Genomic DNA, 12,848 nt, shown 5'->3' with positions numbered 1-12,848 from the left:
ACAGAGGTCCTGCGAGCCCCGCTTCCTCTGGAATCTGCGAGATTGGGAGCAGAGCTGCCTCCCGGGATCTGTGAGTGCTCGGGCCCAAACCGGATGGAGCCCGCCCCGGGCCAGGAGCGAATTCCTGGGTCCCAGTGGGTCCCGGTTGCTCCTTGTTTGGGGAGAGTGTTGCTTTTACCTTACCTGGGATGCTGCGTGAGTTCAAGCTCCTGGGAGTCCCTGTTTCTCTCGGTTTTCTGGGGTTGAGTACGGAGCTGCCGCCTGCGACCTACTCTATGCTCGGGCCCAAACCGGAAGTCCGATAACTAACTTCTAAAGATTAAAATTTGACTCTGAAACCCTAATAGAACATCACTTATGTATAAATCTACGTTTAAAAATCTGCGTAGCTTTCAGGTTGCAAGAAAAAAGAGGTATTATTATTTAACATGGAAGCAGGTAGGTAGGTAGGTGTGCTAGCGTGTGTGTGCATGTGCTTACGCATGTTTGTGTGTGTGTTATAAATGTTGAAAGTGCCTATCTAAGTTGGACACAACTCTGATTCCTTTGCTAGGAAGCCATTTAACATTCCATGAGCTTCTCTCCCTTGTTCTGATTCCAGACCCACTAATCTGATTTCCTTTATTTGATTTTCCTTTCAACATAGATTGTAGGAAGGGAGCCGGTTGCTTTGCCAATTCACATTTGGGTTCTAAAGTTATGTTTCTTGTCCGTTCTGGTCTTTTTCACCAGTCTTGCCATCCTCTGTCACCAGCATGCCATTGTAGGTCCTGCACCTGTCAGGCTCGGGGTCAGACCCTACATACACCCCTAGAAGCTTGTAGGCTACTCCTTGCTGTACTGTGTTATACACAGTACTCTTCTGGGCTCAGACAAAAAGATCAGAAGCCAATGAACATGCAAGCCCATCTGTCAACATCATCGCCCACCAAGCTCCAAAATAAGCAACAAACGTTATGTTGTAAAATTTTACTTGCTAGGACACCAATGGGGAAACTACAGTTTGTTATGCTTTTTAGAAGATGTTTTTCATGTAACTAGAAGAAACTACCATAAGCTGCCTTTGAGAGTGTGAAATTGAGCTCCCGTGGGGAGGTGTCATTTACTAATACGTTGTCATAAGAAAGAAGGAGAGCCTGCAAGTCTGCTGTACCTCAGCAGTGTCTCTGTGAAATGATAGTTGGGAATCGGGGCTTCTGAGGGAGGGATGTGTCTGGCACTCCTGCACTTTAAGCATAGCTGGTTACAGAGCTCAGGCCTGGGAAAGGACTTCATAAGCCCGTTGCTTCACTCTCATGTAAAGGATTAAGGAGCACTCAGTAACTTTATAGATCTGTCAAAGTTCACTTTTTGATCTTGTGTCTGTTTCTGAAAAATGAGCATTTTTAAAAAAAACTTAGAATGAGAAGACTCAAGCCAAGCATGGTGAGTTTGAGGTCTATATAGCAAGGTCCAGGACAGGCAGGGCTGCATTACAGACAGACGCTGTCTCAAAAAACAAAAGTCAAAACCAAAGAATATGGATAATTGGGCATGTGCTTTCACATCCTGCTGAGAAGCAGGAGCAAATGGCGGCAAGTGCCTTTAAAAAGAGAAAATTCTTTTTTTAAGAAAGAGTTTCTGTGTGAGTTTGTGGAACAGACAAGGTACTCAAGTCTACTGCGAGTGTGAAATGGAAATTTCCCAGTGTACCCTGCTGTTTTATAAGTGTGTCAAAGCTGGGAGGTGGAATCCTGCACATACTTAGATTTCCATGGGAGCCGTGGGGAAAAGATCATGGCTGTGGATAATTCGTCTTGCATGTCACAGACCAGATCCCCATATGGCATTCTAATAGAGAATCCCCACAGAGTTACACACAGACAAACAGGCCACCCCGTGTGTCCTTCTGTAATCTTCTTCCTTCCTCTTCATTGGTTTTCATTACTGACATTTAGATAAAATTACAAGCATTAGACCAGTTCAGAGCATGTTGTATCATTAACTTTATTCCCCAAAGTATTATACCCTATCAACTAATGTTTGTGTATGCTCTGCCTAATACAGAATGTTCCCACCACTGCCCAGGAACATTTTTTTCTCAATTAGCATTCATTCATTCATGTCAACTAGTTGTTTGCCCTGTTGATAAAGCTGAATATTACCTTTTCTCCATAGTATTCTTTCCAGGAATTTTGATCTCTAGTCTCCATACCAATTTCAAATCATATTTGGGGGGGGGGTGTTAATATATCTTTTATATTTTAAAATATATATTTATATGTTATATATTACATGGTATATATGACATTATACCCACCTCCTCTCCCGATGTTGAGACTCTGTCTGGCTCGAGTCAATGCAGGTCTTGTACATTCACAACTGCCGTGAATTGAATTCATATGTTCAACTGCCTTGTGGTCAGACGACACTGTTTCTTTCTAGACATTCACTGTCTATGGCTTACAGTCTTTCCTCCCCTTCTTTTACAATGATCCCTGAGCCTTGGGTATATACTATAAATGTTCCGTTCAGAGCCGCACCTTTTTCAGGCTCTTATTTCCTACATGTTGAACAGGTGTATCAATTACCATCTACTTCAAAAAGAATCTTCTCTGATGAGAATTGACAGATTCACTAGGCTATGACTATAATGATAAGTTGTTGGTCAGTTTAATATTCTACCCAGTGGTTTCTCCTTTAGGGTCTTTGACCTTTCTAGACATGAATTCTAGTCTCAGTGATGGTGGTAAGTGTAGGTTTCAGTTTGTGTGGCAGGTCTCAAGTCCAGTTGGAAAGTAGTTGGTTACTGCCAACGATTGGACCAATGAACAACACGTCTTGCCAGGCCAACTGTTTCTGTGGCTCATAAGGTTCATGACTGACTCAGGCTGGTGATTACTTTTCTCTCTGGTGTTATACATAGCGCTCTTAAAGCCAACAAGAGAGATGAAGCTTCCAGGTTGGTACCAGCTCCGATTCCAGTATGTGGTGTCTTCGGCATCTTAAGCGTAACGAAGAGTGTTAGCAATAGTCTTTAATGTTTGGGGGTCTATGGGACCTCACTGGCCAAGAACTCCAAAAGACATAGCCCATTCTTGGCACCGATTCTGGGTGAACCAGTCCAGACTCAGACACATATCGAGTGTTTTCTCTTCATTTGTAGATATAGTGGGTGCAGGGTGGGGGTTGACTGGTCTTTGAGACATGGACTTACTTTGAAGTCCTGGCTGGCATGGAATTTGATACTTTTGAATTCATTGAGATCTGCCTACCAAATGCTGGCATTAAAAGCCCATGACACCACACCCTGCAAAATGATTCTTTTAAAATATTTTTATTAATTTTGAGAACGACATACAATGTATTTAGATCATATTCACCCTAGCTTCTCGCAGATCCATCCCTGCCTCCCTACCCACCCAACTTGTCTCCTTTCTGTCTTTTTAAACCTATGTAGTCCAATTTGTGCTGCCCCAATACTAATGAGTGTGGGGCCATTCTCGGGACTGTGATCAACCTATGAAGAGCTCCACCCTTAAAAATTGACTCTTAAGGAAGTGTAGTGTTATGAAGGGGGAAGAAGGAACAGAGTGAGTCACATGGGGTGCAGGATTGAAGGGCAGGGTCATGGAGGGGGCATGGAGAGGGAAAAGCAACATGAATCTGCTGCTGCAGAAGTTCACATGGACATAAAATAGAATGACCTCTCATGGGTGACACTGCCCCCTGTGAGACACCATAGGCTTGCAAATAAAATACTCAGTGCCAGGAGTCAGTTGCCTATTGAGGAGATGATTCTTTTGATTACCTGAAAAATTAAATATTTTTGTATAGAGAGACATTCCCCAAATTAAGATTATTGACAAAAACAAGCACAAACACCCTTTACAAGATTAAATCTCGTTATCTATTTAAAAAACTTCCTGACTGAGATTATTGCACCTCTTTCCCCCCCTCCTCCGAAAATGAGCAAAATTCATTTTTTCTTAAGATTAGCGTTAAGGTATTTGAAGGCTAGATGCTAATTTTTATGTTCACACTTACGGCAGAGAGACTCTGCTGCTCTCGAAAAGTATATATGCCTTAACCCTGTTTTTTTGGAACAGCTAGGAGGTTGGAAGCAGACGGTGAGTCCCAGAATTACAGAAAGGGCCGCAGCAGCAGGGGTTCAGAACCATCCTCTGTGTGGTTTCCAGAGGTGCTTGGTTGTGGTCGGCTCTTACAATGGCAGTGGCCACACACGCCGATGCTGAGTAAACGCTCCATACCCCTTAATATCAGGACACAGAGATAATTTGCCTGCCATTTGGTTTTATTATTGCTTCATCTTCCTCCTAATAGAGTCTTGGGTATTATTTTACCTTATTTATTGCTACGCGTGAAGCAGTCTTAACAGCTCACACTCCATCGCTGCCTTGTCTAGTTCTTCTCATGGGTCATTTGTGAGGAAATGGTGAAAATTTAAACTATATATGTGCCCAAGCCTTAAATTCTCTCTAAGAAGAACTCCATTTGTTTCTTATAAACCTTCCCATGGATTTTTGCTCGCTATAATTAAATTTTCTAAGGGATTTAATGTGATCAGTGGGATAAGCATGAATGCTTGCCCGGCCCACTTTTGAGAGAGAATTTAATTATATGCTTAAATTGCTGTTTGTCTTCAGTACCCTTTTCTTGCCCTGGAGCTTAAGTCTGTATTTCTGCACCTGTAGTGGTGGCTTGTAACACAGATGCATTTTATCTGTTCTGCACTGGGCTGTGGATACAGCAGACTTAATATTCATTTGGCATTCCATTTAAATGATTTGTGAGCAATTCCAGAGGTAGAATTTAATACTCCTTTTTTTTTTTTCTTTTTGTCCGGAGCTTTGCAGATCACCATTGCACTACGTCTCCAGATCCATGATTACCTCTTAACATATTTGTTCAGCGAATTTTAGCCAGGACAGATTTGAATTACTATGTAACAGACTTAATTAGGGCATAGCTTAGCAAATTGCCTGATGTGCACGCCCCGAGCCCTCTGTCACACTTTCTGTCGTATGCCCGCAGGGATTGCTACGAGGTAATCTAAAAGTCTTATTTCTGAGCAACAACCACCGTGGATAAGACAACTTGTGCAAAAACTGAAAGACACTTCCTCTGTGATCTGAGCAAGAGAGTCTGAAACAAATGAGTTGCAGGAAAATTCCAACTGGGAGACAGCCAGAGCCTCCGTAAACAGTCCCATAGTAACAATGTGACGAGCCTCAAAGACAAGGGGGACGTAGCCCCTGTGTGTGTGCGTGTGTGCGTGTGTGCGTGTGTGTGTGCGTGTGTGTGCGTGTGTGTGTGCGTGTGTGTGTGTGTGTGTGTGTGTGTTTTACCAAAAATGGGATGTGTGTTGTTAAGATAATGAATGTTGGGTGATGTGTTATGTATGGCTTTTTGCTCGCATGGTCCACAGTCTTTATGTCTCGTTTGAAGTCTTGCTTTCTAATAGAATAGTGTTGGAAATGTGGTCCCTGCAGCACTACATGCAGATAGGAAAGCTTGCAGATATAAGTATTACATAGACAAACACAAATGAAAAGCAGAATCCAGATCATTTGTTAAAACAGAGTGCAACCATGGTGACAAAATGAATTAATATGTAATCAGACACAGACCATGAAAATCCTTTGTGTTCCAGGAAAAATAAGGGCTAATAGTTGATATAATCTCCGTGGGAAAGTACCTCGGGTCAGAGCTGGGGTCCTGAATCTTTTCATTAACTCTACATTTTTTTTTTCTTAAATTCTTACTGTCTGCCAGGATTTTGCTAGCTGAGAAAGTGGGATTGTGGGGAGGGGATTGCTAAGCCCAGCACACTTAAAGCCAAGAAAGAAACAGAAGTGGAATCTGTCCTTACCAGTGTTACTGTTAACACAAGGAAGAGAAATGCCTGCCCTGTCTGAGCTGCGAGGCTGAGGGCCTCTTTTTGAAGGAGATGTAGGCTTCACCTGGGAGACAGGCAGGAGAGCACGGGACGGCAGTGCAGGCACCAGGTAGATGGAAAGTCCATGGCAAAGGTGTGAGCGATTGACGTGCGGTTTGAGCAGTGCATACTAATGCGCATGCGCAGTGAACGGAGCTCTGAGCGTGCGCAGTGAAAGAGCTAGGTGTAGGCCAAGGCAGAGAGGTTGATTTTAGACTCACGTGAGTGCTAGGTAGCTGTGAGTAAATGTAGCAGCCGTTTCCTCATTCCTATAATGGTCCCACTACCCTCACAAAGAAAATCTTGAGGACCAGTGAGTGTATGTCTACTCAAGTACCCAACTCAGTACCCATCCCACAGTGGACACATATGGGAAGTCTTGTATTTAGAGACAAAGTGATAAAAGTTAACACATTTTACTCAATGGTAGGCCATGTATCCCAACGCCTTGTATAGAAACCTCATTCTGTAGACACAGAATCCCAGAGCTACACTGGCTGAGTAAAGATTATCATCACATTAGGGTAATCCTCTGTTCTTGTCCAACTTCATGGCTGACCTACAAGGAGAGATTATGATATTCTTTAGGGACTAAGTGCTTTTCTATCTGAAATAGTGGTTGTAGCTGTGATTACTTCTCGTTGATTATCTTGAATACTTGAGCATATATTTGAAATTTGAAGCTGCCGGTGTGAGCTGCCTATTTTCTGCCTTCTATTCTGTATGTAATTGCATTTCTAAACTCTGATTTCTCAGTAAAGGAAGGCAGACTGTGTGACCCAAAACTCTAATCTGCATCAAAACTGCCCTCTTGGCACATGTACAAAAATCCAATTAGTTTCCGAAGGACAAATTGTCTTTGGGGACTGAACTGATCTAAAATTCATGACCAATCTGGAGGAAAATAGTTCTCTAGGAATTTTCTTTTTAAATCATAGATGATATACATTCAGGGGTGTGCGAAACTAACGCTAGTATAAATGAATCTGGGTTACTCTCCTAGGTTTGTTTGAGAGGTCTGTGTTTTTACTTGGAGACGCCAGGCATCTCTAAGAGAAAGCAGTAAGGCAGTCTTTGGGTATGACTATTGGGGTCGATCGGAGCTATGGTGACTGACGATCATATGTGCTTAATTTCTTGCTATAGGTGTTTGCCAACTTGTTAATAAGATGGAGGAGAATACCGGCAAGATTAAAGCTTTCAACCAAAATGATGAACAATTCCTGGAAGCTTTTGTCATCTTCTGTGGCTTGGGGATCCAGAACACACAGATGTACGAAGCGGTGGAGAGAGCCATGGCCAAGCAGATGGTGACATTAGAGGTGGGACAGAGCCTGTGGGATTTGCTCTGCCCAGGCACATGCTTAGCGTCTCCTCCCAACACTCATAGGATGAAAACATGCGGTTCTCATGATGATGTCCGCATGGTTATTTCAAAGCTAAAGAAAGTAGATTCCAAATATTTAGACTCTTTCCAAGGCTCATATGACCAAACCAAGACTCTGGTACATCCCCTGCTTTTTCTGCATAAAGCAGTGTTTGCCTTCTGTAGACCATTCTTGGGGATACCTGCCATCCCTGAGGCTGTCTCTTCCCTGTTTATCTCCCTCTTGCGTCTCTCTATGAGGATATCTATTTTTTTTTTAAAAAAAAAAGCTTTTTAAAAAATCCCCTACCAATGTTGGAGAATTGAAAGTAAGGAAAAGGAAAATTTAATAAAGGAAAATCAGTAAATGGAGGAAGCAGATGTCTCCCACTCACTGTTTGGGGACTTTGCCTTCTGACTCTTCTGATCCAGCTGCTTTTCTGGAGAAGCTGCAAATATTATCACCTCTGTGGACTAGAACCTTACATTTTTTTATTTAAGTATAAAATAAACCTTTCAGTACAACCACATCTCTGGTTTAAAGGACATTTCTAAAATTGCTCCACATTGCTTAGAAGTTACCCTTTTTGAAAATGAGAATTATGATTCTTATCTCATTAGAAGGTTTAAAGTAAGTCCAGCCCATGAGGAAGCACTGGGTCCTTCCATGAGCTTAACACCCAGTGTTTTCAGAGGTTGCTTTACCTTCTCTCTCCTCGGCTTGTAGACTCTAAGAGCATCTTTAAACCTGTGTGACTGTACATTACAGAGAGAATTGGATAGTTATTACAGGTTTCACCTGAGAACCATTTCTAAACCACTTTTTTTTTCCCCAAATAGGAACTTGTTTCCCAATAGTTTCACCAGTAAAACTCTGGCAAGTCCGTTTCTGAAAAAAACAGTTCAAAATAAACTTGCTGCTGTGTGTGAGCCAGTGATCCTTTCTAGAGTGGCTTATAAATAATGTGTTTGTTATATCAACAGTGTCAGAATGAAAGTTTTAGGATTCCCCTTAAAAATTAAGGAGTGTAACTTCAGAAACACGCAATGGACCCTGAATGGAAGTTCACTGTGTTGATGAAAGCCATAACTGAGAGTTGGCAGTGAGACATCCTAGTTACTTCTCTCACAAGTTGGAGCAGGATTCCAGCCGGATGTTCCCTGCGCATCAGTCATCCTGCCTGAGTAACCTGAGTTCCTGTTTTACCCACAGGTCCTGTCCTATCATGCATCAGCGGCGGAAGAAGAAACAAGAGAGCTCCAGGCTTTAGCGGTAATTCTCTTCTTTGGAAACTCACTGACTGTAGCCATATAATTAATATACAAGTGCTTTTACTAGTGGTAAATATTTAGATGGATACAGAAATTATTTATGTTGATCAACTGTACCTTCGTACTAGGGCACAAAGTCACTGATCATACAAAGCACCAATGGTCTATGTTGACTTTGTCATGCTATTAATCTTAGCCTGACTTTTGTCCCAGTGCTTGGTACAGACTTCACATCTTCTATTTCACCAAAATTAACTGTTTTCATGTACTGGGGAGATTGAGATGGGTGGTTACAGGTGGTTGGTTGTCAACAGTAACCAGCTCGTCGAGAACAGACAGCGGTCTGATCTCTGACCATGTGGTTTATGGGAGGGTGTTTGAAATCAGGATCAGATAAGGTTAGTTACTGGAGTCATGTCATTATTCAGGATGCCGTGAGGGGAAAGCAGGCAGACGTGTGAGCACACATGCCAGGTATTCTGGATCTTGGTTGGGAACACTTTGGTACACTTTGGTAGTGGTATGTGTAAATCTGAAGCACTTGCACTTAATAATGCACACTTAACACGCTTGCAGTACTCTGACTGTACATTGTTGCTGTGAGGAGACAAGGATTGTGCACAGGAGTGGGAAGCTTGAACTGGTCATAGAAATTCTCTTCCATTGTTATGGACACCATAGCTCACCAGAAAATAACTTTCTCATGCTTTATCAACTCGTTGTCATAGAAACTCCAGCTGGGTTGTGGAGACCACCCTGGTGCCTAGAAAAGCCAAAGAACTTCAAGTTCAGAAGGCCATGCCAGTAGAAGGAGACAAGCTAACTTGTGATTAGGAACATGAGTCATCTAGCAAGGACAGCAAGAGAGTCATTAGGTCATTTTATCTGACCGGTCACACAGAGTTTACCGAGGTATTGAGTTTAAAGTATCGTTTGCCTTGGGCTTGAGATTTTGTTTTTGTTTTTTTTGTTTTTTTGTTTTTTTTTTTGAGACCAGAGCCAGGGTCTCACATGCACTAGCTCAGGATGGCCTGGAACTCACGTGAACTCCCGAAATTCCACTTGCCTCAGCTTCCCAGATCCTAGAAGTATAGGTGTGAGCTACCTCACCCAAGTTAACTGGCACATTGCCTAGTTCACCAACAAGATCTAGATTTCAATTCGATGTGCACTGGGAACAGGAAATGGTTCTGTGCTTTCAAGCCCTGCAAGTTAGAACTTAATGCTAAGGTAAAGGCGGAGTAGCACCCTGCTGTGTGTCGTGTAAACCCAAAGAGCGAATGCAGGAATTTCTAAAGACAATGCTAAAACCATCACTGGGGCATATTAAACTCCGTTTTACACTTCAGAAGTAGGAGAGTCCTTCACAAAAGTCCGAGCTTGGTTTTTTTTCCCCTCAATTATGCTTATAATTTTAGCAAGAGAAAAACACCGTGGAATAGCTGGAAATTGCCACACTGCATATTGTTCAGAACCATCTGTTCTTCCATTTGGAAAAATAAATGTCTGCCGGCTGCGCTGGAGAAGAGGGTTGCATCTTTTGTAGGTCAAGTAATTTATTTAAATTGGTTGGAATTCAGCAACTGATTTCAATTCTAGTTTCATGTCAACCAAATAAAAATTCTTTTCAGCTCCAGCTACCCAGGTGTCTGTGTCACCCGGGATGTCCCCAAATCACTGTCTTTGCTATGTGTTTGCTTGTTCATCTCCATTCTAACTGTAAAATAAATTCAAGAGCTGTCGGTTTTTTTTTTTTTTTGAAATTTTGCTCTTAAATAATATTTGTACCAAACGTGTAATCCTGTATCCAGAGAAATTCCCTAGTCATAATGAGGTAATTGATACGAAACTCAAACACACTGTTTTCTTTCTTCTTCTTTTTTTTTAACTTTTGGCTTAATTTGATATTTTTTTTAATCCCATTTCAGTCTGGCCTTCTCTTGGATTAGCATTGGGTATTAAGACAAGGCCTTTCAACTGAGCCCATTGTCATCTTTCTGATGATCCCTAGTCACAGGTTTCTGAGAAAGCAATAAAAAAGCCCAGTCACATGATCATGGTTTTAAAAAGTTAATTAAGATACTAGAATACAGGGTAGAAAGATGACTTACCAGTTGCGAACATTAGCTTTTCTTGCGAAGGACCTGGGTTTGGTTCTCAGTACCCTTGTGGTAGCTTTCAACCATCTATAACTTTAGTTTCAGGGATCCAGTGCCCTCTTCTGGCCTTTTCAGGTTCTGAGCACACAAATAATACACATTTACAAATATAGGCAAACACTTATACACATAAAATAAAAGTAAATAACCCTATTAAGGAAAGATACCAGAATAGATCTTAAATATATACCTCTTCAAATGAGAACTACTCTGAAATTCTTTTAGGCATTTTTATTGACTTTCTATCAAAGAGAAATCAAACAAAAGGACTTTATAAAACATTAATGCTAATTGAGACGAGTTGAGATTTTCTGGATGATCAAGTTTGGAAGCTGCCTGTCTTCTCAGACTTGTATTAATAATGTCTTGTGTGTGGATGAGGAACCTTTCAGCAACAGTTGGCTGTCAACAGTTGTTTCTGTTTATTTTGGGCTTTAGAGCTGAGATTTAAAATCTAAGGCAGATCGAATATCCTGATATCTATCAATTTTACTGTATATGCATATGTACATGTATATAAAACACACAATCAAACAGATTGTATAGGCCTGTGCCCATATCTTTAGTTTCTGCTGAGAGAGAACTAAATGTCTGAGACATTCCAAACCACAGGTGAAATAGAATCTTTTTAAAGAAGCCTTCACCAAAACCAAGAAACTTAATAATTTTTAGATGATTATAACATTTATTCTACCAAAGTGTATTATTTTTCCATGCTCACATGCTTAATGGTTTTCACAGAAACAACACACTTGAGAAATATGATAAATATAAAAATATATGAAACAGTTTTTAACTGTTGATAGGTCCAGACTTCTTACGGGGTTATTATAGTCTCAAGCAAATATGACATCTCTGTGCCTCGCTTCATCTATAAAAGAGGAGAAAGGGAGCTTACCCTGCAGGGTTGCAGTAGCTAGTGTTCCCGGTGCCTGTGTCTCCATGGACTTCTAGTTACTGTTGGTAGTTGTAGCCATGTTGAGATCCCTGTGGCTCTGTCATGTAGCAACTTTGTTTCACAGGTCCTATACTATAATAAGCACCTCAGAAATTATACACAGAGGTAGGTAGAAAACTTCCGGAGGGGGGAATTGATCTTGTGTTTTAAGACTAAATTAAAATCAGTTTATAAACTGTAACTAGTTCTCTACTTGTTGAAGATAACCTAAAATGGACTATTCCAAGTGAGTTTCTACCATGACTGCACACAAGTAAATACTCAGGCCAGTTCTTTCTGAATTCCCAGTGTCCTTGAGCATGAAAACATCAAGCTTATTGATACGCAGACAAACTGACACTGATGTTTAGAATTCTACATGCAGTATTCATGATGCAAATGAAAGCAAATGAAAATCCAACTGTAATTTTAATTTTTCCAGAGGAAGTAAGATGACTAGGAGACCTACAAGAGAATCAGCCATGTATACAAGGGTGTGTTGTTCCTATAGCACTGTGGTTCCTTACTAATACTGACATTTGTATTCCAGTGGTTTGTAAGCTAAGTTCATAGGAAATATGCCTGCAAGGTATAGAAAACTGATCAAGTGGTTGGTGAATTTAAAACCCTAGTCTTTCCCTCCTAGTCTATGCAGGTACTGTATTAGGTTCATCAACTATACCAAGGGTGTATTTGTGTACAGATATGTATGTGTATGTATGTGTGTATGTATATATACATATACATATATATATATATATATATATATATATATATATATATATATAATGTTTATAATATATGACTATATTATATAATATAATCACAATGATAATAACTTTGACTATGAGAGAACTCAGGCATTTTGAAATGATAAAGGTACTCTTTTCTGAAAGATTTGTACCTATGAAGCTATGCTTGTGTCTCCATTCCATCTCTTGGTGCCCCACTTCCTCATAATCAGTGTTCTGACTTAGACCTGGGAGAGGCAGCAGCTCGGATCTCAACAAGGCTTTCAGTTCATCAGCCTGCTGAAGAGGCAACTGGAGTTTGTCTCTATCCAATTCTACTGTTCATACATTCTCTTGTTTTCTAATCATGGTTTGAACCAAAAGTATGTTCAGAGCTTTCTCTCTCTCTCTCTCTCTCTCTCTCTCTCTCTCTCTCTCTCTCTCT

At 41.0% G+C, this 12,848-nt stretch overlaps 1 protein-coding gene across 1 annotated transcript in view; it reads left to right on the top strand.

Moving 5' to 3' along the window:
- Nucleotides 1–12,848, top strand: part of Pde5a (phosphodiesterase 5A) — a 129,893-nt gene that overhangs the window by 73,210 nt on the left and 43,835 nt on the right. Inside the window, exons 10-11 of the mRNA XM_028760384.1 lie at nucleotides 7,085–7,260; nucleotides 8,518–8,577. Of these exons, the coding sequence (XP_028616217.1) occupies nucleotides 7,085–7,260; nucleotides 8,518–8,577 (236 nt within the window). The remainder of the gene's footprint in view (nucleotides 1–7,084; nucleotides 7,261–8,517; nucleotides 8,578–12,848) is intronic.

The sequence above is a fragment of the Grammomys surdaster genome, unplaced genomic scaffold (assembly GCF_004785775.1).
Source record: "Grammomys surdaster isolate TR1022 unplaced genomic scaffold, NIH_TR_1.0 126531, whole genome shotgun sequence".
In the NCBI taxonomy this organism is placed as follows: Eukaryota; Metazoa; Chordata; class Mammalia; order Rodentia; family Muridae; genus Grammomys; species Grammomys surdaster.
The sequence above is the reverse complement of the archived record's forward strand: the minus strand, read 5'-3'. Positions and strand labels throughout refer to the sequence as shown.